Source organism: Mus pahari, chromosome X (assembly GCF_900095145.1).
Source record: "Mus pahari chromosome X, PAHARI_EIJ_v1.1, whole genome shotgun sequence".
Lineage (NCBI taxonomy): Eukaryota > Metazoa > Chordata > Mammalia > Rodentia > Muridae > Mus > Mus pahari.
Window position 1 is genome coordinate 71249908 of NC_034613.1, and position 26419 is coordinate 71276326.

General features: G+C 38.7%; 1 protein-coding gene across 8 annotated transcripts in view; it reads left to right on the forward strand.

The window, feature by feature from the left end:
* Positions 1-26419, forward strand: part of Dmd (dystrophin) — a 2621826-nt gene that overhangs the window by 966923 nt on the left and 1628484 nt on the right. For all 8 annotated transcript variants that reach the window (XM_029534042.1, XM_029534043.1, XM_029534037.1 and 5 more), the window contains exons 5-6: positions 1973-2065; positions 9612-9784. In XM_029534042.1, the coding sequence (XP_029389902.1) occupies positions 1973-2065; positions 9612-9784 (266 nt within the window). The remainder of the gene's footprint in view (positions 1-1972; positions 2066-9611; positions 9785-26419) is intronic.

Sequence of the window (26419 nt, forward strand, 5' to 3'; positions counted from 1 at the left end):
AGAGAGAGAGAGAGAGAGAGAGAGAGAGAGAGAGAGAGAGAGAGAGCGCACTCAAGCACAGGAGGGATGGGATAGGAAGAGGGGAGGGCAAGTGAAGGAGGGAGAGGATGGGGAGAGATAGGGGAAGGGAAGGAGGGAGGGGTCGGGGAATAGAGACTGAGCATATGACTTGTGTGGGCTTTTGAAACCTCTAAGCCCAACCCCAGGGACACACCTCCTCCAAGAGCCACACTTCCTAATCCTTCCCAGGATACTTAACACCCACTAGGAACCAAGCATTCAAATTTATGTATGCCCTAATGAGGTTCATTCCCATCCAAACCATCACAATGATCAAAGATATCAAGAAAAAAACATGAGGGTTTTTTTTTTCCTATCTGATTGGGAGAAATTGAGGAGAAGAAACAGGGATAAGCAAAATAGAACAATTAATTCATGATCAATGTAACATGTCATTCAGACAATTGTACAAATGAAATGCTTGAATGTGTAAATAATACATAATTTAAATTAAGAGTTTTTAATCATTATTTCTAGCTGATATATGAAAAATAAAATAAAATAAAATATATGTATCAATGTAATATAATAAAGTTAGACTATTACCTACAATACATGATATTTAAATCAAATTAAATAAAACTCTTTAAATACCATGTATTTGTGGTGAAAATTTTCAAAATCTATTATTCTACCATTTTGAAGTGTTTACTGTAGGACTTTTTTTTTTTCTAAAGTTATCCTACTTGTTGCTCCTATTATAATGTAAGTTACTGCCCTCCTCATCAGCCTTCACAAGACCCTTCCTGTTCTCCATGCTCAACCTACTCAGTTGACATTGTAATCTCAACATCTACAAAATCAACTCTTGAAGATTTCACATAGGGGCTACACTACACAGTGCTTGCAATTTTGGTCTTACTTTGTTTGATATAAATAGCTATATACACTTCCATCTGTTTTATTGCAAATGAAGAAATTTTATGGTTTTCTATGATTGACTAAAAGTACATTGACCACATTTTCTTCTTCCATTCATTAGGTTATGGATACAAAGGCTGTTTTCATTTGAACTAACAATCTCTGTATTCTAAGAATATAGGATGACATACATTTCCCACAATGCCCAGATTTGTATGCCTAATTGCCGGCATCTCATGTTTAAATTAGTGTGTTAGGAACATGACAGAGAACTGATTTAGTGTATCTTGGTGTGTTACATGCTTCATGTTGCCATAACTGAATTCCCTTAGCAGCTTACTTGCCAAATAATGTTTTTTAACACATATTTTTAGGGGGCCTAAGATGTGTGGTTAATATGGAAGATATATTTAAATGGTAGCTGTGTGTGTGTGTGTGTGTGTGTGTGTGTGTGTGTGTGCATGCGTGCATGTGTGTTTGTGTGTGTGTGTTTATGTTGGAGTCAGGAGGTTGTAGAGAAAAAGATGTTTGTTATATGCCAAGAAAAGAAACAAAAATTAAAATAATGAGATAACAATTATATTATGGTAACTCTTATGCTAACTAATCCAGTTTCTATTATCGATTATTATAAATGAAAATATATTTCTTCTGAAATTGATGAAACTTCTTTTATGTTTACATGTTTTATTTTGAGTATTTGCTGGATTATTGCTAGGAAGTGTATCTTAATTTCAGGCAACTTTTGTGAGTTATTACTGTTATACATTTTTTGGGGAGAACACTGTTTGGCCTCATTAATGTTCAGTGATACATTCATATGCTAATGCCTTCATCTCCTAGTTCCTAGGTGTAGTTTTAATATGGAAAATGAACTTAAAAATGCATTTAATTTTATACTGTTTTTTTTTTTTAAAAAAAAAAAACCTGTGCTGTTGTTTGGATGTAAAAATAGCTAAATGTAATGCTTTCATATATTGTTTTATTTACAATTAGTTACTTTCTATTATTAATCAAATATTTTTCCTTTATTTTTTCTTTAAAAAAACAGGTTGATTTAGTGAATATAGGAAGCACTGACATAGTGGATGGAAACCATAAACTTACACTTGGTTTGATTTGGAATATAATCCTCCACTGGCAGGTAAATATACTATCAGACATTGCCGTTTTATGAAGCATGTTGTTAATCCTTCTTTCCTTTCAATCTTTGACCTGAAAAATAAATACCAATATCATTAATATATCTAACCATCTTTCTAGGACTAATGTTTAAGTTTACACATTATATATATTTTAGATATTGAGAATTAGTATAAAATATGTTCTGTTATACTTGTAGGACTATTGTTGAAATTCTGTACAGAGAAAAACTTAGAGCTAAGATGAAATGATGGACTATCCAGAGACTACCTCACCTGGGGATCCATTCCACATCAGCCACCAAACCCAGATACTATTCCACATGCCAACAAGATTCTGCTGAAAAGACCCTGATATAGCGGNCTCTTGTGAGGCTNTGCCAGTGCCTGGCAAACACAGAAGTGGATGCTCACAGTCAGCTATTGGATGGAGCACAGGGCCCCCAATGGAGGAGCTAGAGAAAGTACCCAAGGCGCTGAAGGGGGATGCAACCCTGTAGGTGCAACAACAATATGAACTAACCAGTACTCCCTGAGCTTGTGTCTCTAGCTGCATATGTAGCTGAAGATGGCCTAATCGGCCATCATTGGGAAGATAGGCCCCTTGGTCTTGCAAACTTTATATGACCCAGCACAGGGGAAGGCCAGGGCCAAGAAGTGGGAGTGGGTGGGTAGGGGAGCAGGGGAGGGAGGATTGTATAGGGAACTTTCGGGACAGCATTTGAAATGTAAATAAAGAAAATATCTAATAAAAATAATTAAGTAGAAAATAGAAATTCTGTCATTGTGTAAGTATGGCAGTAAATAGAAGAAAAAAATCCCATCTATATCTAAAAGTTATAACAAAATATATGTGTTTCACACTGTATAGAGTTTTATAAGAAAATTACCTTTCCTTTTAGTCACCATTGTCAAAGGAGTAAACTTTTATCAAACATGTATATTCACAATATATGCCTATAACAATGAAAGAATAGTAGGATGGAAATATTTTTATGAATATACCTGTTACACAGTTGGATTTTGAAACTCTTTTTCTCAGTTACTTGAGTAAACCAATTCAAAGATTCTTTGGTTTAGTAAAAAGAGTATGAAGATTTAAAATCATTGCAACATGAACTTAAATTCAAACATACCCAGTTACTATCTTTTTAATTAATTAAATTATCTTTAATCTTTTTTTTACAGTCCAATCATTATCCCGCTCCCTGACTGCCCTCTGACTGTTCCTCATATCATACTGCCTCCCTGATCTCCAAGAGGATATCCCTACCTCCTACCCTTACCCCATCCGGCCTCCCCACTCCCTAGGGCATCAAGTCTCTCCAGGCTTAGGTGCATCTTCTCTCACTGAGGCCAGACAAGGCAGTCCTCCACTGTATATATGTCAGGGGCCTCATATCAGCTGGTATATACTGCCTGGTTGGTGGCTCAGTGTCTGAGGTATCTCAGGGGTCCAGGTTAGTTGAGACTGATATCTTCCTATGGGCTTGCCCTTCTCCCTCATTCAACCACAGGGGCCCCAACTTCAAACCATTGGTTGGATGTAAGGCTCCAAGGCCTGACACTATTACTAATGCTATGATGTGCTTACAGCCAGGAGCTGCCCTCCAAGGGTCCCAACAAGCAGCTGACTGAGAAAGATGCAGATGTTCACTTATTTACTATCTTAATGACGTTGGATATAATATGGGCCATAGTACTTTTTTTGTCAAATGAGAAAAGAGTGAGCATGTTGATATTCTTTATCAGGATTAAATGAGAAAAAACTTCTGTGAAAATAGGGCCAAAAACCATTGTTTACTAGAGGCACATCATAACAATGATGATAATTGCTTTACATGATGAAAATACTTTTCAATTTGGAGATACATGAGATATAGCTGCTCTTTCTTTTATAGTATCAGGGATTGTGCTCCTCCCTCTCTCTCTCCTCCCCCCCCTATCTCTTCAGAAGGGGACAATTTTAGCATTTTTATACTACCTTGAAGAGAAATTTGTGTGCCTTCAAAATCAGTCTGAGAGGACCATGAAAACATTTCTGTTTACATATTTGTCTTTTTTGGACATGTCACTCCAGTATGATCTTTTAATATTCATTCTTCTCTGTGTAGATTCTTTCACTGATACAATATTGGGGTGCCTCCTTATTGCCATTATTTTTTTATATTCTTTGTTGACTTTTAGTTAGAATGGTAATATTACTTGGCCTTACTTGGAGAGTGGAGGAACCAGAGGTGTACCTACTTAACTTAGCACCCATACTGATAATCCCATTGACCTGACATATTTTTATTTTGAGTGGGCTCAACTACATTTTATAACCGTATGAAGAGAACAGAGAGCAAACATAAGCGTTAACATAAACCAAATCCAGCATGTTTCTAGCCATTTTCATATAGTAATGGTATCAATAAAACCAGTGGTGTGGCAACATATCCTGCCTACCACCAATGATTTCATTATACTGCTCAGTACTTTCCAAAGTATTTCAAAGGAGGAATAGATTTTGTACAATCAATTGTTTGTAGAGCTAAAGCTGAAACATTTCAAAAATGAAATAAGGCACTCAGGACCACAGCCAAACGTCAGGAGTGCTTGGTGGAATGGCTGCAGTAGTTTCTAACACATTCTTGATTGCTGTATTTCTTTCATGACCTAGTAACAGATTGTGGAATGACCCAGTTTGTATTGCAGACACCAGTTCTGACAAAGCAAGGAGGACAAATCAAGCATCCACAGATCTGGACAAGGCTTTTAAGATTGTGTGTGTCATTGAGTTTATCTTTCCTATGATGCCATCCATTCTTATCTCTTCTAGCTCCTTTGCAACTCCTTCTTCACTTAAAAGGGATTGTCAACACTATCCTTTCTGACACTTCCTTCATTTGGTTTTAAGTATCAGTGTTTATTTTTTCTGGGGGTGTTGATATCATGGGGAGAAGGAGGCTTTACACCCAGAAATAAACATCCTTGTTTAGTTTCTTCTAATCTAAGAAATTCTTATAGAGTGTTACTTTCCACTTTTGTACTTAAATTTCCTTTCTAGATCTCTCTCTCTCTCTCTCTCTCTCTCTCTCTCGCTCTCTCGCTCTCTCGCTCTAGCTCTCTCAGCTTGCTAATCCTGTTTTATTAAAACTACTTCACAATCCAAACCAAAACTATCTTGCTCAATATTCATCATTACCCTATTAGCAGCTATTCTTCCTCCTATCAGCTTAAGATCAACATTTTAGGGAGGTAAACTCAGCCTGAGGAAACACCCAGAGAGAAAACTAAAGATTGTTAACACTTGCATAGTATCAACTAGGTTCCCCCCCCCTTGCTGGCTAAGCTAAGGAAAATTCTCAGTTTTAGGTGGGATTCACATTGGGATCGTTATTTTTACATTATTTTTCATTTTCGCAACATCCACTAACCAGAGAATGCCATATATCCTTTGTGATGCTGAAAGTCCTTTCTACAAAGTCCTGCCAAACTACACAAGCCACTTCTTTCACTGTGCCTCAGCAGAGAAGGAAGTGTTTTTCTGCACTGCCTGACTACCATTGCATTCTGGGAAGTAGCTTATGAGGGCAAATCTACACTAACCACATGTTTATTAAGCAGAGCTTGGGAGACTGATATCGAGAGAAGGACAGAGACAGCAAGAGTTGAAAGCACAAGGATATAGCCTCACAGTGGCAGAGAATCTAAAGTGGCCTTATTTAATAGCAAGGTGAACCTGGAGCAACAGTGACCCAATTGAGGTTCAAATAGCTGATAGTTTATACTGTTCCTTTTCATTAGCAATGAGATATGTGTGACTGTAGAAAATCTGTGACCTTTGGTGACAGAGCTCTGAAATTCAGATAGTTTCAGAAAAGACTAATAGCTGAGCTCTTTCTGATAACAGAGTAACAAACCCTTCCTTGTAGTGGAGTCTTTGCTGATATAGCTTTATGTACATTATAAAATTGTTTGCCTAGTTAGCTAACTGAATCATTTTTCCTTGACCTATTTTTCACTGTTAAAGCTGGAACTCTGGATCTTGCACACACTTAAAATGTTGCCAAACAATCATTTACACTTCTAGCCTTTCATAGTCATAATTACATTCCAATTAATAAATGTACACATACTTGTCTCAGTTGCTACTTTCTCTTGTAGGCACTGTAAACAGTGAAGACAAGACATTTTCCCCTTCCTGGTTCACCTTTCTAGCCATCTCAATGATTTCCTGATAACAATTTTTATGTACAAAGGGAGAAACAGTGATTTATATATTACCCTTTCTTTTTTTCTCAGCAACATTTTGCTCAAGTAGAAGCAATGCCAATGAGGCTGAAGCTGATAAGCTGAATTAGACACATAATGATGCTGAAAACGTTTTGGATTCAATAATGTGTTGTCCTTAAACATTATGCACATAGAGGGCGGTCTGGTCAAGCATTTCACAAATGAATCCCATTCATTATTGGAGGGTTGCCTGATCAGAGAAAATCCATCATCCCCAATATAACATTATTGGCTGATTTCAACAGTGCTTCAGCAAGTACACAAAGCAATTGTTGCCATGGCTATAATTATAGGTTGTGCAAGTGATAATTTTAGAATGTACTATGAAATATTTTATACTGTATATGATTATTTGACCTATTTATTCACAGAGTAAGTGGGTAGATCTAAATCAGAAAAGGCGTACAAATTTGGACAATCTATCCTTAAGAGGGAGAAAGAGCTATCAACATACTGTACCATACATATGTACAGATTTCATACCTTCAAACTATTATCATGCCAGTAAATATCATCTCTAAGTGTATGTATGTGTTTAACAATCAGATTTAGTATTATAACCTATAATTTTCATTCAACCAACAATTTATAAAACAATGACTAATATGAAATGTTAAAATATGTATTTACTGAGAAAGCATTTGTTATTCTCTTTATTGAGAAAAACATCCAAAACAAAACATAATATTTATAATGGACATTGATACATTATGATGTAATATATATGGGTACATCACATTTTTTTCACACATGTACCTTATGTTTTCCTCAAAGAAAGACATGCAGGTAAGCATTAATCACATTTACTTGCATAAACACATTTACTTGTTTTAAGTATCTCCATAATAGATCCATATTAGTTTTTTTAAAGAAACAGAATAGTTATTTGATTCTGTAAATTAAACTATCTGTAACAAAATATCACTGCATTCTTGAAATGTATAAAATTGTTTAGAATGTACAATTTACATCAGAATACTTAGAGGTGTGAAAATTTGAAACTCAATAACTTGTACCTACTCAAAACCTGGGAACAATTGTATTGAAAGAAATTAGTGAAAGAAAACCTAAGGCACATATTTATAGATGTTAGATATACATAATCCTTTTTTTACACATTGTTAACTTGTTGATTTTTAAAAATTTAAGCAAGCAAAGATTTTATTTAGGGTTACCATTGCTGTGATGAAACACTATGACCAAAGTAACTTGAAGAACAAATGGTTTATTTGGCTTACATTTCTATATTACTGGTCATCATCAAAGGAAGTCAGGGCAGGAACTCAAAAAGGGCAGGAATTTGGAGGCAAGAAGTAATGAGGAGGGTATGGAGGGGTGCTGGTTCATGGATTGTTCATTATGGCTTGCTCAGCCTGTTTTGCTTCTTTATTATTATTATTGTTATTATTATTATAAGATATTTTCTTTATTTACATTTCAAATGCTATTCTGAAAGTTCCCTATACCCTCCCACCGCCCTGCTCCCATACCCACCCACTCCCACTTCTTGGCCCTGGCATTCCCCTGTAATGGGGACTATAAAGTTTACAAGGCCAAGGGGCCTCTCTTCCCAATGATGGCCGACTAGGTCATCTTCTGCTACATATGCAGCTAGAGACATGAGCTCTGGGGGTACTGGTTAGTTCATATTGTTGTTCTACCTATAGGGTTGCAGCTCCTCCACTGGGGGCCCTGTGTTCCATCCAATAGATGACTGTGAGCATCCACTTCTTTATTTGCCAGGCACTGGCATAACCTCACATGAGTCAGCTATATCAGGGTCCTTTCAGTGAAATCTTGCTGGCATATGCAATAGTGTCTGGGTTTGGTGGCTGATTATGGGATGGATCCCTGGGTGGGGTAGTCTCTGGATGGTCCATCCTTTCATCTTAGTTCCAAACTTTGTCTCTGTAACTCCTTTCATGGGTTACATTTTGTTCCCTATTCTAAGGAGGAATGAAGTATCAACACGTTTATCATCCTTCTTTTTTTTTTGTTTTTTTTTTGTTTGTTTGTTTGTTTGTTTTGTTTTTCGAGACAGGNNNTCNCTNTGTAGNCCAGGCTGGCCTCGAACTCAGAAATCTGCCTGCCTCTGCCTCCCAAGTGCTGGGATTAAAGGCGTGCACCACCACACTGGGCTCTATCATCCTTCTTCTTATAGAACCCTGAACCAGTAGCCCAGAGGTGGCCTCACCACAATGGGCTTGGCCAATCCAAATCAATCACTAAGTTAGAAAATGCTTTGAAGCTTTTGTCTATATATGCATCTTTTTAAAAAAGATTTATTTATTTATTTTATGTAAGTACACTGTAGCTGTCTTCAGATCTTGTTACAGACGGTTATGAGCCACCATGTGGTTGCTGGGATTTGAACTCCAGACCTTTGGAAGAGTAGTCGGGTGCTCTTACCCACTGAGCCATCTCACCAGTCCCCCTATGTATGCATCTTATGCCAACATTTCTGCATTGAGGTTTTCTCCACACAGATGACTTTAGCTTGTGTCCAGTTGACATAAAACTAGCCAGTATAGTTAGAAAACAAAATGTGCATTCATTTGTGTAATAAAATGAATTTGTTTTATTTTAATTTTGCTGTATTTTTTATTATTATGGCAGCAATATTTGTGGAGATAAATAATTTACTATTTAAATACTTAGGAAATTTGCTGAATTTCATAATGTAAGTTAAAAGCAAAGGAACAAAGTGCTTCATAAACATATATTTTCTTTAAAATTTTTAATTGAACTAGATTTACATCACTTTTTCCTCACTTGCTTCCTCCAGCCCCTACTGTCTCTCCCCTGACTCCCAAACTGAGAGTCTATTTTTTTTATTATTATTATTACTGATACATATTTGTGCACAGGCACATAAACATACACAAATAAAACCCACTGAAGAATTTTTTGTTATTATAAACAAATATTTTCTTACTAAATCTGCTTTTTCTTTGTAAACATTGGTAATTTAGCTCGTTTTGACTAAGTTTTTTGCCCTCTTTTTTCTAACCTATTGAAATCTAGAATAAAGAGCAAGTCTCAAAATAGTAGTTTATTATAGTCAATTCTCAAAATGTAGTTTAGTCTAGGGATAATTCTTACCTAATTATAGAGTCAATTCTGACTCAATAAAATACATGACTTTTAATCACTTATTGACCCCAATATTCCCACCATTTATCTCTGAAGTCTAAGTGCATTTTTATTAAGCATGACAGATACTTGTTTGGGGAATTTGTTCTCTTACTAAAGTCGTATTTTAACATATAGGTCAAAAATGTGATGAAAACTATCATGGCTGGATTGCAGCAAACCAACAGTGAAAAGATTCTTCTGAGCTGGGTTCGACAGTCAACACGTAATTATCCACAGGTTAACGTCATCAACTTCACCTCCAGCTGGTCCGATGGGTTGGCTTTGAATGCTCTTATCCATAGTCACAGGTACATTTATTTTGAGATTTGAATTTTTTAAACATTTATTTAGGCAGTAATGATGTTTTATTGCACTGTGACCACTCTACTAGGCTGCATGGTGTTAAATCTAAGATCCATTGAAATAGACTAAACATATTTTTAAGTATTTCATTATTTATTTGAGACAGGGTCTCTCTAGGTAGGGTAGGGCTAAAACTTTTATAGCAGCTCTGAGAGTAATGAAATTACATGCTTTAAACACCATGACCAAAATTTTCCTAATTTATAGTTATGTATGGCTATGATTGAGGGAGGAAGAGAAACGGTCCCATTTTATACTGAGACTTCTAACAGTCAGATAGTTTCATAACTATGCTAATAAGGATTGGTTTTAATTGAAAAATGTAACAATTTGGGCCTAGATTATAGAGGTAAAGGTTGTTCCAAATTTTATGTAAGGATTTTTAGTAGGATCACCATTCTCAGATAAATAATGTACAGGGAGACATATGTCATATGAAACAGAAGCTTACATAGCAAACGTTATGATATGCTGGATATTTTTTCTAGTCAAGATTAAAATAGACTACAGACATCTTAGCAACCATGGCAAAAGGAAGGTTATAGTGAGTTCTATAACTCAGTGTTCAGAGCATCAAAAGAAACAAGTGCTGTATAAAAGCAAAGCCATTTCTGTGAATCAGGGAACAGGTGATCTCTGGATCTTCATAGAAAGAACAGTGTAGTATAGTAAACCAAACAGCTTTTACTGTAGTCCAGACAGTGATTTGATTCATGTGATGCTGAAATAATTGTTTACTTTTCTTGTATAATGAAGTTTAGCAAATTAATTTATAATAGCTCAACTAAAATCAAAACCATATGGGAAAGATGCACATATTTATCCAAAATTATATGTAAAATCTGTTACACAAATACAATACATTTATATGTATAAGCAATAGAGCACCACTATATGTATGCTATATCATTTAGTATTTCCCTCCCAAGAAACATCTGCTTTAGTCTTATTATTAACTGTCTTTTTTTTTTAAGTTTAGTCAAATGTATTGTTTAATTTCATTTTTTATAAATGCCACTGGACTTAATCTTCCCTGAATCTCCATGCAGGGGGTATCTTTTGTCACTTATATTTATCTTTTCACTGTTTCCTTTTCATTTTCACCAACTGTATCATTTCTCTATACTGATCTTGCTTCCAGAGAAGCCCAGAATATAAATTTTCCTTGTGGTAAGGCTAACCTGAAGGGCAAGCTCAAAGTAAGCATGTTTGTCAGGCGTCATGCTCCAGCTGGGCTTAATTAGCCCCATCTAGACTGAGTTTCCAGGTGAATGCCTTAGCAAACTTTGACTATAGAATGAAGCCTGACTGGCCCCAGTCTGCACATTTAACAAAGTAAACACGCTGCTTTTCACAAGTACAATGAAAGAAAAAATTTACAGCTTTGGTACAGTCAAGTAAGAAAGGATGAAGCTATTGATTCTGCCTCACCAGTTCGTGCTCATTTATGCAGCCACATGAAGGGCCTGAACAAATATTGATCTTGCTCTTCATGTACACATTTGCAGATAAGCAAAAATATTGAGGATCTGGTTATGTGCTCCTTGTTGGCTCTTTAATATTTCCTTTTCAAGTGGGAGAGTTCACTCGAGGAAGCATGTTCATGCACCATAGTTTCTAATTAAAGTTTTTATGATTTCTGAATATATTTGTAAGTAATACAGGAAAACATCTAGATTGTCCTGTCCCTGACACCGACTTTCTCTGCCACTATGTATCTGCATTTATGTATTCTCCCCCATGGTACTAAATGAGCCATCAATAGCTATGTCTTCATACATTGCATGTTTAGTTTTCAAGATGTTCCTCATAGTTGCTTAATGCTATTTGATGAATCATCTGTCTCTTTGTCTCTGACAGATGTTAATACTGTTTATCTAAAGAAAAGAAATCATTGTTGGACTTTCTGTTCCAAGGTAATTGTCTTTGCCACTCTGAGGAATGTCATTCAGTGCCCTGATTTCAATAACTGAGTGACTAAGCTATATAGAACAAAGGAATGTGTTTAATATAGAGCACAGAAACCTTTGAAATTAAAAGGTGTATGTTAAACAAAATGTCCACTACAGCAAAGTTGAAAGGAAGCCAGGTTCCACTTTTATAGAAAAAAAACTTGATAACTGATAAGAAATATGCATGAAATAAGAACATTAATTATAATACCTTTAAAACTATAATTAAATTTTCATGCTAATTTCTTTCTTTTCAGCTATGGGATGTGATTTAAGAAAAAGTTATCCATTATATTACTGATATCTCCTTTTGGTCAGAATTTATTGTAGAATAAAATGAGGTACACCCAAAGGCAAAAGTGGACAATGCTCAAAGAGGTAATTTGTGGAGGAAAATAATTTCATGGGCTGAGAGTCAGCAATGGTCAGTGAGACCATCTTAGGACAAATTTTAGAGGGGTGAGAATAGATATTGGCCAAAATAGCAATTGAGCCAACCTATAGTTTTTCAGGTAAGCATTATACTTTTTCTTAAAGTTCCTAGAACAGATGCCTTTTTATCTGAAGTACCCTATCTACGAAAGCTATTGAAAGAGTCGTTTAAATTGACTCCTCCTAAAGGAAAGACAAGGACTTATCTTCCTTGCATACAAGAAAGCCCAAACAAGATAATGGGATTTTAATCTTGGCAGTATAGAAAGCCATGTCTCAACCAAGGGCAAAAGATAGATTCAGATCCAGAACCAATTTATTGACCAAAGCCATGAAATTTCTATTTATGCATTCATAAGCTGCTTACTATGAGGAAGGGTCCATGCTCATAACCTTTAAGCCTATTAATATCTATCTAGTTACCTGACAGTCCTGCACAAGAATTGAAATCCTAAATACATTTAGAACCTAGCTATTTAATTACTTAGGTGTTGAATTGTCTAAGGGATTTTGGGAGAATTTCTTCAGAAGAATACCCTTTATATGTTTTACTCGGGAGTAATTAATCAAGTTGTAAATTTCTAGAAGCTTGATGACTGTAAAGAAATATAAAACTATGGCAAAGGGCCTAACTAACTCCTTTCTAGGAATTAGTTAATTGTTGTTTCTAAGGGCCATCCCTCTAAATTCTGATCAGAACTTGCTTTCATCTGAGTGAAGGTCTTTATTTTATTTCTGAATGGATTTGAAATCTTTATAACACATATTATAGATAGACCATTGTAATTTGTTGAATCTGGTGACATATTAGAGATTATATGCAATAATTTACAAATAGATCTGAATACAAAAAGGTTAGCTATAAAGTACTTTTAGAAAGGCTTAGGGTTAGAGCTACAGAAGGACCTAAGTGAACTTCAGAGAATGCTTAGTGGCATTTCTTCCAGGTAATATATAAAAAGAGTGATAGATAGATAGATAGATAGATATTCATATAATAATAGTGGGACTTTAAATATATATTATATAAGTATAATATATATTATATGTGAGATAAGTTTTATTCTTATACTTTTTACTTATGTGTATTTGCTTGATTCTGTCAGATTACACATGCTATATGTGTAGGTGCCTGCAGAGGCCAGAACAGTACACTGGATCCATTGAGACGTGTAGTTACAAGCAGTTGTGAGTTGCTCAGCACAGGTACAGGGAATAGAATTTAGGTCTTCTGAGAAAGAAGCAAGCATTTTTATACTCTTAGCAATCTCTTCAGACTAATTTTTCCATGCTTTTTAATGGATAATTTGGGGGGTCTTATTGCTCCATTCTGCTTTTTCAGAGGACTGAAATATCCAAAAGGAATAAAGTCAATTTAATTCCTAAAGGTATATTTACAGACTGAATCATAATGGAGATAAAGAAAAGGTCATTATGGTCTTAAAGGGATTTCAAGAAGCTAGTTTAAAGAATAATTTTAGTTGTCAGCTTTTGAAAAAAATACAGCATGATTATCAAAAATTTAAAGGTACATAATCTAAGGCATTCCATGCCAGTGAAGATACTGTTCAAGGTCAAAGTATAAAACATTTAAAAACTAATTTTCAATGTCTTAGATTAATATGATTGTCACTTCCACCTTTTCTTTCCTCCTTCAAAACCCTCTCATGTATCCTTCCTTCCTTCTTTCAAATTCATGGCCTACATATGACCTGAACAAGGAGAATAACAATAGTCCTGCTAACATGAAAGGAAGAAAGCTCTCAGAGGTTTCAACCTAGACAAAGAACTACAGGCAACTAAGGAATGCTATGAACAAGAATAACAATGTTCCCCAGGGAAGAGCACATAAATTGATTATTCAATACCAAATAGTAGTCAACCTTGAAAATGTGTGTGTGTGTGTGTGTGTGTGTGTGTGTGTGTGTGTAATTTGATAAGGACTAAACCTACTGTGTTTTTTTTTTTGCATTTAAAAGTATGTCTTTGTGTATATATATATATATATATATATATATGTGTGTGTGTGTATATATATATATATATATATATGTATGTATATATATACATATATACACTCAGATACACACATACATACGTAACAACAATTAAAGTGACTTGTTTTTAAAAAGTAATTCTTTTATTTTATCTATTCTTTGAGAATTTCATATATGATTAAAATGTAGTTTTGATACAGAAAATGGTAAAAATCTGTGGGCCTTGATCAGGTTTATTCTATCTCCAGTTAATGAGTTAAAAGGCAAGAAAAATTTCAAGCACAACAAACAGAATCAGCGACTGAAGGAAGGCGTGTACTGGGAATGCAGAACACACACATGCAGCAGGCACAAAGTGTAAATGACTCGTGCAAATCAGAGGGCAGACTCAGAAATTTTAAAATCCCAGTCTCTTTCAAGGGCTGGGGCTGAAAAATCTCCAGAGAGTTTGCTTCCCCTAATTTAACAAAGTCCAGATAGAATGGTTAATTGACTAGCAAATGTTGTTGACATGTGCAAATTTAGCCTTGAAATTATGGAGTCAGTCCATCAGCTAAAGGCTTGCTAGCAGGAAACAAAAGCCAACAAGGCTTTGTTTTGAGGAGTCTTAGATTGGTTTTATGTTTTTAAAACCCCCAAGGAGCATTAAGAATGCTGACATGTGGAACATGGCACGGTGGTTAATAAAACATTGCTCTTGCAGAGGACCAGGGTTTGAATCCCACTGTTCATATTGAGTTGCTCACAACTGCCCATGAGGCTTTTGTCTTGAGTGTAGGAGGGTGAAAGAGAAGCCAGCCACTTTGTGAGTAAGTCAAGTTCATTACCTAGCCATGACCCCTCTCTCTATTTGCATACCAGGGAGTCTCTCTAACATCTAGTCTCATTTCAACCTCCCAAATCTTCCTAACTCTATTAGGTTCTTGGGAATACTTACTACACTTTACCACTTCCAGCTGACAAAGGGTAGATGAAGGGAGGGCAACAGTCAGGGAGCAGAGAAAAGTTGATCTCAGTGGCTGTGAAAAAGCTCAGCTGATTACAGTGACACAGAATATGACACAGCAAGGTCATAGGTATCTTCTGAATTTGTCAAATGATGGCAGTAATATCGATAGCATAAAAGGGGGACTATCTGTAGTAATATAATTCTTACTAATAGTATAGTTTAAAAAGAATAGTTGAGAAAGTCTTGCCCTTATGAGGTGAAGAAAATAGGAAAGAAAACTATCCCAAGAACTGTTGGTAGGTTATGTCATAGGGATCACCTAGAATGATGATTCCTCTGCCTTCATCATATACTTACACGTAAATGTATACTGTGTCCAGGGCCATTTTCACAGTTTTACAGTTCCAGGAGTATTTTATTCTACCAAATTGAGATAAGAAATTAGGCACTGAGTTTATTCTATTGTAACTTCATGGGATATATGAAGAGATTAAGGAAAATTCCTAGACATCATGATTAACATGCTTGTTTCTTTTCTTTTTATCTGAATATAGTGAAGCATAATCATGTTCATTTTACTATCAAGAACAGCTAATGATCTGGCCAGTGGTGACCTTGAATTAATCTTGGAAAACTTAGACCCCATCAGCACAGTGAAAATGAGAGTAGGAAGCATTATTGGAATATTGCCAAATCCTCTTTGATTCTCTCAACCAACTTCTTGAGAAGGCTAGTCATAGCCAATTGAAAGGGTGGTCAGTGAGACCAAAGAGGGTTGATTTGAGATTGCATATGACTGTGCTCCTACTTAAAACCAGTTTTCACTTATATCCCAGGCATCATTATTGAACCTTATCCATAGTTCAGATCAAGAATAGGATGGCATGGGTACTGAGATACAGGACTAGATACCTCCAAGTTTCCTCCACAGGACAGACTGAGGTAGAGAGCCTATAAGTCACTCCTAATATATAATCTATAAGGATTATCAAGCTAGGAAAATACAGCTTCTGATGTGCAGACATTAGCTTTATGCAAGGATCCTTGACAAGCAAGAACAAGGTGGGAACCACACTGGTTTACTTAGATCTTCATGAACAGAATAAACCAAGGGTAGAACAACATGGGATATGAGAGACAGACACTAGTTCCCTCCAAATATGATCCTTAAAATGGACAGGTAGAGTGGACACCACTTCATTTCTAACTCATCAGTAGGACATGTGACTGTTGGGAGAACGTGGACACTGAGAGACAGGCAGTTGCTCCCTCTAAGCTGTGGATAGCACATTAATTCATTCTAATCATCTTACTTAGAACATACCACAGATAGAATGAAATGGATTTTGAGAGACAGACATTAGCTTTCCCCAAGCCTACTCTGGAGAATATACTCAGATGGAAATCAGAGAACACTGTTCACATATTCCATCAGATGAACAAGTTAGGACAACACATGTCATGAAAAACATGGATTAGCTTCGATCAATTCTGTTGTAAGATAGACTGAGTTTGAGTGCACTCCTATTTTCCCATTCATTTCCCATCATTGTAAGTTGACATGAATTGTGAAAGACAGACACTAGCTTTATCCAAGTATCCTTGTAGAATAGACTGACATGGACAGAATAATAATTCTCTCCTAACCGTGTGTGTTGGAAATATTGGGATTTGGACAAAATGGATTCTGAGAATAGACATTAGCTCCCTAAAATACTACTTCATGGGACATACCTACTTGAGCAATAGAGAAAAATCTAGTTCATTCCTAACTTCCTCTTTAGGACAGATAAAAGTATGGATTTCATGGATATTGAGAAACAGACATTAACTCCATCCAAGACTTCTTTTTTTGTAGGACACACTGAGTAATGCACAGTAATACAATCCTAACATTATCCATAATACAAATGAAGGATAGGAATTCCTGGATTGCATATACTGATGTGGGTATTATAATAGTTCATTCCTAACCTCCTCCATGGGAAAAATGATTGGGACTCTAGCCATTGTCTTACATGTTAAATGTAAGACAGATTGAATTTGAGAACAAACTAGCATGCATTTAACATGCTCAGTGTAGCAGATTCAGTTAGGGTGACAAGTAATCTAACAGATACCAGCTCCCTACCATCCCCTTCTATAGCAAAGGCTGTGCACACTAGTTTACTTCTAACTGCTTTGGTGGTACAGATCAAGATTATTAAGATTAGAAACTCAGGTACAGACTCAATTTCCGTATAGCACTTTTCCATACCAAAGACTATAGAGCAAATTGGTCAGACCTATTCTTATCTGTAATGCAGATGAAAGTTAAGAAAACATGGATTATAAAAGCCCTAGCTCCCACTAAACCTCCATAGGATAAATGAATGCAAAAACTACACTAGTTCACTCATAGCCTCCTTTCAGAGAACTGATCAACCTTATTTCAGCATTGCCTCTGAGATACAGAAAATAGTGACAAGTCTCCTCTATAAGACAGATTGAGATGGAGATCACACTAGTTCACTCATATTATTAGTTTGAAGATAATGTGAGGAAAACCTGGATTCTATAGGTCAGACACTTGATTCTTTAAAGACTCTTCAATATGTATTGTGACCTGGAGTGTAATCTAATTCAGTATTAAGCTTACCCATAGAACAGTTAAAGGTTAGGACAACTTTGATTATATGGGAGACAAATTAATTCTCTCCTAGACTTCCCAGTAAGACAAGCTAAAATGAAGAGTATACTAGTTTACTCCTAATCTCGCCCATATGGCAGATCATAGACTACATGTGATAGATTATGAGAGACTAACACACTAGCTGACTCCATTCCTCCAGAGTAAGGCAGACTATTGTAGAAAACAAACTAATTCACTCCTAACCTCATCTGTAGAAATGAGCAAACTTAGGAGGAGGACATAATCCCATGAGATGGACAGGTGTGGGATATAGGGTTATTTTAGACTGTCCCCAGCAACAGACAATGTTTTGCCTTATGCTCTATCACCCGTGTCTTCTTAAATAGTACAGATCAAGTTTAGGACAACACAGATTCTGAAGGACAGATATTAGATCACTCCAACAGTCTGAGGTATAGTTCACACTAGTTCATTTACATCCAAATCCATGATGGAGATTAAGATTGGGACAGCCTGAATTCTGCTAGATAGAAATTAATTGCCTCTAAGAGCCTTTACTCAGTGTGACAGACAGAAATAGTGAGCTCAGCAGTTCACCCCAATCTCATCCACTGAAGAGATCCTTGTTCATAGCATATGGATTTTGGAGAGAATGACAGGAGCTCACTCTGCAGGAAGTAATTCTATAAGAATCTCTTTTGTATGATGCATCAAGCTTAGTATGTCAAAGATCCTAAGAGAGAAACATTAGTTTCCTCCAGCTCTTTTCTACAGAATGTACTCAGCCATAGAACATGCTAGGACACTCCTTATCTGGAGGAAAGACCAAGAAAAGAATGGTATTTATTCTGAGATACAGAAGTTAGCTCTCTAAGATATTCTTCCAAAGAATGTACTATGGTATAGATCACACTTAAGTTCATCATTTTCTCATTAATAGGAAAGATTAAGTTTAAGAAAAGATTCTGAAAGACAGATACAAACAAGGGCCATGACTCCTCAGTAGAATGAATTGAGGCAGAGAGCCAAGTATATCTCTCTTTAGCATAGATCAAGTAATGGCAGCATAAATTTTGGCAAACAAGCACTATCTTCATAAAAGCCTTCCCCATTGGGCACAGTTAAGTGGAGAACATGCCTAACCTCTGTTGAACAGAACAAGTTAGAATAGCAAAGATTCTGAGAGACTGATACTAGCTTCCTTCAATCCTCCTCTATAACACACATTAAACTGTAGAGCAAGTTATTTCATTCCTAATCTCTTCTGTAGGACAGAACAAGTAAAGACAACATGGATCATAAAAGACAGATACTAGCTCTTTCCAGTGCTTTTTAACAGAGTTCTTGAAGAGTGGAGTATGATATTTCAGTTTTATCCTTATCTGTAAGAAAGATTGTATTAAGACATCAGGTACTCTGAGAGACCAATACAAGCACACACCAAACCATTCTTCTGGGTATAAATGAGGGTAAGTACACACTATATCACTCTAATCTCACTGAGAGGACAGGGAAAACTTAGCACAATATGTATCCAGAGAGACAGACATTGGTTTTCTCCATACAAGTTCTATAGGAAGAAATGAAATGAGAGTCTACTAGCATACTCTTACTTTCTTCTTTTGACAGATCAAGGTTAGGATAATCTAGAGTCTGAGGGATGGACATTATCTACCCCAAGTCCCCTCCTAAGGACAGACTGAGGTTGAGTGAACACTAGTTAACTCCTAACCTTATCAGGGAAAAATATGGTTAGAGCAATGTGGATTCTGAAAAAGAGTAAACAATAGGTTTAAAGTCTCTGCATTTTGGCAGGTTGAAGTGGAGAATACTTTAGTTCACTTCTAATTTGCTCTAATTGACAGATCATGTTTTGTGCAATGTGGATTCCAACAGACTTCCATGAGCTCACCTCATGCCTCCTTTCTAGGACAAACTACATTATAGTGTACAGGAATTCTCTCTTATCCCCTTTGGTATGGCTCACTAAGTTGAGTGTATGCATGCTGAGAGACACTAGCTGACACCATCTCTTTTCCATAAGTTATGCTAATATATAGATCACGTTAAGTCACTTCTATCCTAATTTGTAGGAATGGCCAAGGTTAAGACAATATGGATTCTGAAAGACAGACACTAGATGCCTCCGAACCTTATCAGCAGAACAGATTATTAGGAAGAACACATTATCTCATTCAAAAACTCCTCTGGCAGACAGGATAAATAGAGTACAACATTGATTTTCAGAAACAAACAGTAGATCACATCCAGCCTTCTCTGTAGGGCACAATGAGGTGAAGACCCCACTTGTTCATACCTAGGACAATATTGATTCTGAGAGACGGATTCTAGGTCCCTTCAAGAGTGTTTTGATTGGACAAACAGGGGTCAACTGTAGGACAGATCAAAGTTAGGGCATCAGGGATTAGACTGGGAGAATGTCAGCTCCACTAAGACATTTTATTAGGACAAAGTTAATTAGAATGCACAGTAATGCACTCGTAAGCTACTATGTAAAATAGAGCAAGGCTAGAGTGACAGGAATTCTGAGACTGACACTACCTTCATGCTATTCTTACTTCATATTAAAGATTGAGGTAGAAAACACACTAATATAATCTATTCTCTTCACACAAAACAGATAATGAATAGGAAATTATGGATTCTGTGAGAGAAAAACCTTCTCTACCTACTCCTACTTAGGAGGGCGGATTGAGGGAGCACACTAAATCATGAGTATAGTCTTGCAAAGGACAGATAAAGGTAAAACAAGATGGAATCTCAGAGAAAGAACCAGCTGCTCTCAAGCCCCATCCATCAGGCATAATTAGGTAGAGGGCACAGTAGTTCATCTCTGACATTGAAGAAATCTATTCAGAAGACAAGAGGGAGGGAGGGAGGGACGGAGGGAGGGAGGGAGGGAGGGAGAGAGAGAGAGAGAGAGAGAGTCAGAGAGAGAGAGAGTCAGAGAGAGAGAGATGGAGGGAGATGAAGGAAGAGAGAGGAAGGGAGAGAAACAGAGGGAGGGAGAGACATATGGAGGGAGAGAGGGAGGAAAAAGAGAGCGAGAGAGAAAGTGTGAGAGGGGGAGAGAGGGATAGAGGAAGAGAGAGTGAGTGTGAGGAGAGAGAAAGTGACAGGAGGGAGAGGCAAAGAGAGAGAGGGAAAATGTAGATGGAGAGAGGTAAAGAGAGGGAGAAGGAGAGGGAGAGACAAAGATAGGGAGACAGAGGGAGAGAGAGAGGGAAAGAGGGAGGGGCAGAGGGAGGGGAGAGAGAGGAAGAGGAAAGTGAAAGGGTGAAGAGAGAGATGGAGAAAAGAAAGGGAAGTGAGGAGAGGTAGAAAAAGGGAGAGGAGAGAGAAAGGGAGAGTGAGGGAAAGAGAGAAGGAAAGAGAGAGGAGAGAGAGGGAGAGTGAAAGAGAGGGATAGGGAGAGAGGGGAGAGAAAAGAGGGGGAAAGAGAGGGAGAGAGAGGGATGGAGGGAATGGGAGAGAGACAGAGAGAGGGAAAGGGGGGAGAGGGGGAGAGAAAAAGAAAAATGGAAAGAGGGAATAGAGAGGAGAGAGAGAGGGAAAGGAGAGAGAGGGAGAAGTGAAAGAGAGTGTGAGGGGAGAACAAGAGAGTGAGAGAGAGTTAGAGGAGAGAGTGAGAGAAGAGAGAGGGAGAAGAGATAGAGGGAGACGAAAAAGAGGGAGGAGAGAGAGAGGGAGAAATGGAGAGAGTGATAGAGAGGGGGAGAGAGAATGAGAGAGTGGGGGAGAGAGAGTGAGAGAGATGGAGATAGAGGGTGAGGAGAGAGAGCAGGAATAGGTAAAGAGGGAGAGGGAGCGACTGAGAGGTAGGGGGGAGAGAGGGAGAGATGGAGAGATAGAGATGCAGAGGTAGAGAGGGAGAGGAGAGAGGGAGAGAAGGAGTGAGGGGAGAGAATGAAAGGACGAAGAGGAGAGAGAGGGAGAGGGACATGGATGGAGATAGTGGGTAAGGAGACAGAGCATGAAGTGAGAGTAAGGAGGAAGAGGGAGGGAAGGAGAAGGAGAAAGGAGAGAGAGGGATTGGGAACGAAGATAGGGTGAGGAGAGAAAAGGAAAGAGAGAGCAACAGATAGTGGGAGGGAGAGGAAGAGGGAGAGGAGAGAGGGTGAGTAGAGAGAGGGAGAGAGAGAAATAGAGAGTGGGAGAGAGATGGAGAGGGAGAGAGGGAGAGAGGTGGGGGAGACAGGGAGGGGAGAGGAGAGGAGAGTGAAGAAGAGGAGAGTAAGAGGTTGTGGAGAGAGAAAGGGAGTGGAGAGAGAGTGAGAGGGAGGGAGAGAGAGAAGGAGGGAGAGGGGTGGAGAGAGAGAGGGGGAGAGAGAAAAAGAAATGGAGAGAGGGAGGGGGAGAGGGAGAGAAGGAGAGGGAGAAGAGAGAGAGGGAGAAGAGAGAGGGAGAGGGAGAACAGAGAGGGGGATGGAAACAGAGTGAGAGGGAGAGAGAGATGGAAAGAGAGGGATAGAGAGAGAGAGAGACAGAGAGAGGGAGGGGAAGAGAGGTAGAGGCAGAGAGAGTGTGGAGAGAGGGTGAGGAGATCTAGAGGGAGAAGAGGGAGAGGGAGAGAGGGGGAGAGGGAGAGAGGAAGAGGTAAAGAGAAGGAGAGAGAAACAGAGTGAGAGAGGGAGAAAGGGGGATAGAGAGGGGAAGAGAAAGGGAGAGTGGGAGAGTGGAAGAAAGAGGAAGAGATGTAGAGGGAGGGAGAGAGAGAGGTATAAGGAGAGCAGGAGGAGAGGAGAGCGAGGAAGAGGAGAGTAAGAGGGTGAGGAGAGAGAGAGGGACAGAGGGAGAGGAGGGAGAGAGTGAGGGGGAGAGAGGGGAAAAGAGAGGGAGAGAGAGGAAGAAAGGGAGAGAGAGGGAGAAAGGAGAGTGTGAAATGGAGAGATGGAGATAAAGAGAGGTAGAGGAGAGAGAGGGGGAGAGTGAGGGAAATGGAGATAGAAGGTGAGGAGAGAGAGCATGAAGAGAGAGGAGGAAGAGGGAGAGAGGGGGAGAGAGAGGGACAAGAGAGGAAGAGGAGAGAGAGGGTGAGTAGAGAGAGGGAGAGTGATAAAGAGAGGGAAGGGGAGAGAGGTAGAGGGGGAGAGAAGGAGAGAGGGAGAGGGAGGGGGAGAGAGGAAGAGGATGACAGGAAGAAGGAGAGAGGGAGAAGGAGAGAGGGGAGGGAAGTAGAAGAGAGAGAAAAGTGAGTGGGAAAGAGAGGGAGAAAGAGAGGGAGAAAGATAGGAGAGAGATGGGAAGGATGGTGAGAGAGCATGAAGAGAGAGGAGGAAGAGGGAGAGAGGGAGAAGGAGAAAGGTTAGGGAAAGGAGAGGAGAGAGGGGGAGAAGAGAGAGGGAGAGGCGAGAAAGGGAGAGAGAGGGGATAGAGAGGGAAAGGGAGAGTGAGTGGGAGAGAGAGACATAGACATAGAGGGTGAGGAGAGAGAAAGCATGAAGAGCAAGAGGAGGAAGAAGGTGGGAAGGAGGAGAGAGGAGATAGAGGAAGAGCAAGAGGGAGAGGAGAGAGAGAGAAAGGAGAGAGATGGCGAGGAGAAAGAGTGTGAGGAGAGAGAGAGAGAGAGAGAGAGAGAGAGAGAGAGAGAGAGAGAGAGAGAGATGGAGGGGTGAGGGAGAGAGGGAAAGAGGAAGAGAATGGAGAGACAGTGAAAGGACAGAAGGTGAGAGGAGAGAGAGGGTGAGGAGAGAGAGAGGAAGAGGGCCACAGAGAAGGAGAGAAGAGTAGGGAGAGAGGGAGGGAGTAAGGGAGAGGGATAGAGGGAGAGGAAGAGAAGGAGAGAGAGTGCAAGAGTGAGGGAGAGAGCAAAAGGAAAGAAAGCAGGATATATAGAGAGGGAGAAGGAGAGAGGAGGAGAGGGAAAGAGAGGAAGAGAGGGGGAGAGAGGAAGAGAGCTACAGTGAATGGATGACATGGAGTGTATGACAGGGAGAGGGAAAGATGGAGAGGGAGTGAGGGAGAGAGGGAGAGGTATAGGAAGAGGAGAATGGGAGAGAGAGGCAGAGGGAGAGGGAGAGGAAGACAGGTAGAGGAGAGAGAGGGATAGAGGGTTGAGAGAGAGAGAGAGTGAGGGAGAGGGAGTGATTGAGAGGGAGAGAGGGAGAGAGGGAGAGAGGGAGAGGGAGAAGAAGGGAGAGGAATGGAGAAGAGTGGGATAGAGTGGGAGAGAGGGAGAGAGGGGGAGTGGGGACGGGGGAGAGGTATAACGGTTGTGTGTGATAGAGGGAGAAAGCAAGTGTGAGAGAGGCTCCTATCAAGCTATTTCAATTGGACAGAATGTGGTAGAGTGCACAATAGTTTACTCATAGGCATATCCATTGGAAAGATCAAGGTTAGCACAAAACGGTTTATGAGAGTGAGTCATTAGACCTTCCATAGGGTATACTGGTGAGACAATTCCGAGTGTGTACCCCTGTTCTCTCCAAAGGAACATATAAGTCTTAGGTCAACAATGAATCAAAGAGTCCGACCCAAGGGCCCTACAAGATCAACAGGACACAAAGACTTAAACTGTGCTCAACTTTCCCCAAACTCTTATCTGTAGGACAAGTCAAAAATATGGAAAATAAGTATTTTGAGACAAGACAGTAGCTTTATTCAGCCACTTTGGTAAGAGAGGCTGAAACCATGATCAGAATTTATACCTAAGCTGCTCTTTTAGACAGGCTGTGTTAGAAAAAAATGGGATTTGAGTGATAGATACTAGCTCCCTCTAGTTCTTTTCTATGGGGTAGAATAAGGACTAAGCATGCTAGCTCACACTTTTTTTTTTATACTTACAGTGAGGATCCATGTTAAGAAAGCATGGATTCTTTGAGACAAACTAATGTCTACCAGCTTCCTCCATAGGATACACTGGGGTGAAGAACACACTAGCTCTTGTATTCTCCTCCAGAGGACAGTCAAGCTTAGTTTCACATGGCTTTTAAAATGCAGACTGTAGCTTTGCTAACTGCATCCTCTATAGGACAGACTGAGCTGAAGAGTTTGCAAATTCACTTCTAACTTCTTCAGTGACACAAATCAAGGTTAGAAAAACCATAACTTCTAGTAGACAGACAACAGGAACCCCTCCCCCCACCAAGACTCTTTGGAAAGACAGATTCAGGAGGACTGAATATGACCTTATCTGTAGGACAGACAAAATGTAGGACAACCAGGATTCAGAGACAAACTAACTTTCTCTTAGATGACTCATTAGGACAGACTGAAATGCATTCATACCTAAACTCCTTTATTGGACAGATCAAGGTTAGCACTACATTGCAGCTAAAAGGTCCAAAGTCCATCCATGTTTCCACATTAGGAAGAAAAACTGATGTAGAGTACTTGCTTCACTCCTAAAATCATCCTTGAGACAAATAAATATTAGGACAACATACACATTGAGAGTCACCACTTCTGCTTTCCAAGCCTACACTGTGCATGCCTCACTTGAAGACCATTCTAGATCACACCTATCTTCCCACAATGTGCTGATAAGATTTAGATTTAGATGGTATGGAATTTGAGAGAAGGCATTAGCTGCTTCCAAAACCCCTCCCTATGGCAGACTGATGTTAAGAGTACACCATTTTTTTCTCCATCCCTTATCCATACAATCGATAAGACTTAGCAAAACATGACTTCTGTGAGTAGCCTATTCAGTAAAGCAGACTGATGTAGAGAGCATGCTAGTTCACTGCTACATGTGTGTAGGACTGGTCAAGGACAGTAGGTTATGGGTCCTGAAAGGCAGATACTAGCTCTCTTCAGGCTGTTCCTTTGGAATAGTGTGGTGTAGTTCACACTAGATCATTCTTAACTTCCTCTGTAGCTCAGATCAAGTTAGGACTACATGGATAATGAGAAGGCAACAGGAAGACAGAAATCAGGTCTACTTTGTAGACCTACTTCTGTGGAGAGCACAATCGTTTCCTCTTATCTTCTTTACTTGGTCAGATAAGGTCAGGACATAATTGACTCTGGAAGATAGACACTGGCTTCCTACAATCCCCTTGGCTAATAAAGGCTGGCATGAAGTTCATATTAGTTCACTTCTCATTTTTTTCATTAATACAAATCAAAGTTTTCACAATATATATTCATGGATTCAGACACTAGTTCTTATCAATCCTCACTAGCTCACTCCTATCCTTTCCCATATGACAGGTGAATGTTGACACAACATAGATTATGAGACACAGACACTGTCCCCTTTAAACTTCCTTGGTAGGGAAAACTGACATGTGGCATATATTAGTTTAATTCCATCCTAACCTTCTCTCTAATGCAGATTTAGTTTAGGATGACATCCATTCTAGGAGACAGGCACATACTCCACAGATTTTTTTCTCAGTACATTATACTGAGGTATAGATTATGCTATATTACTTCTATACTTAACCATGCATACAGGTTATAACTATATAGATTCCAAGAGACGCACACCAACTTCCACCACATATCCTCTGTAAGGTTGAGTAGAAGAGCATACTATTTCCACCCTTCCCTTTTCTTTAGGACAGTCTTAGGTTAAGGAAGCAGAGTCAGAGACACAGATGCTAGATCTCTCCAAACCCCATTAGTGGATTAGACATATATATCGCATATTA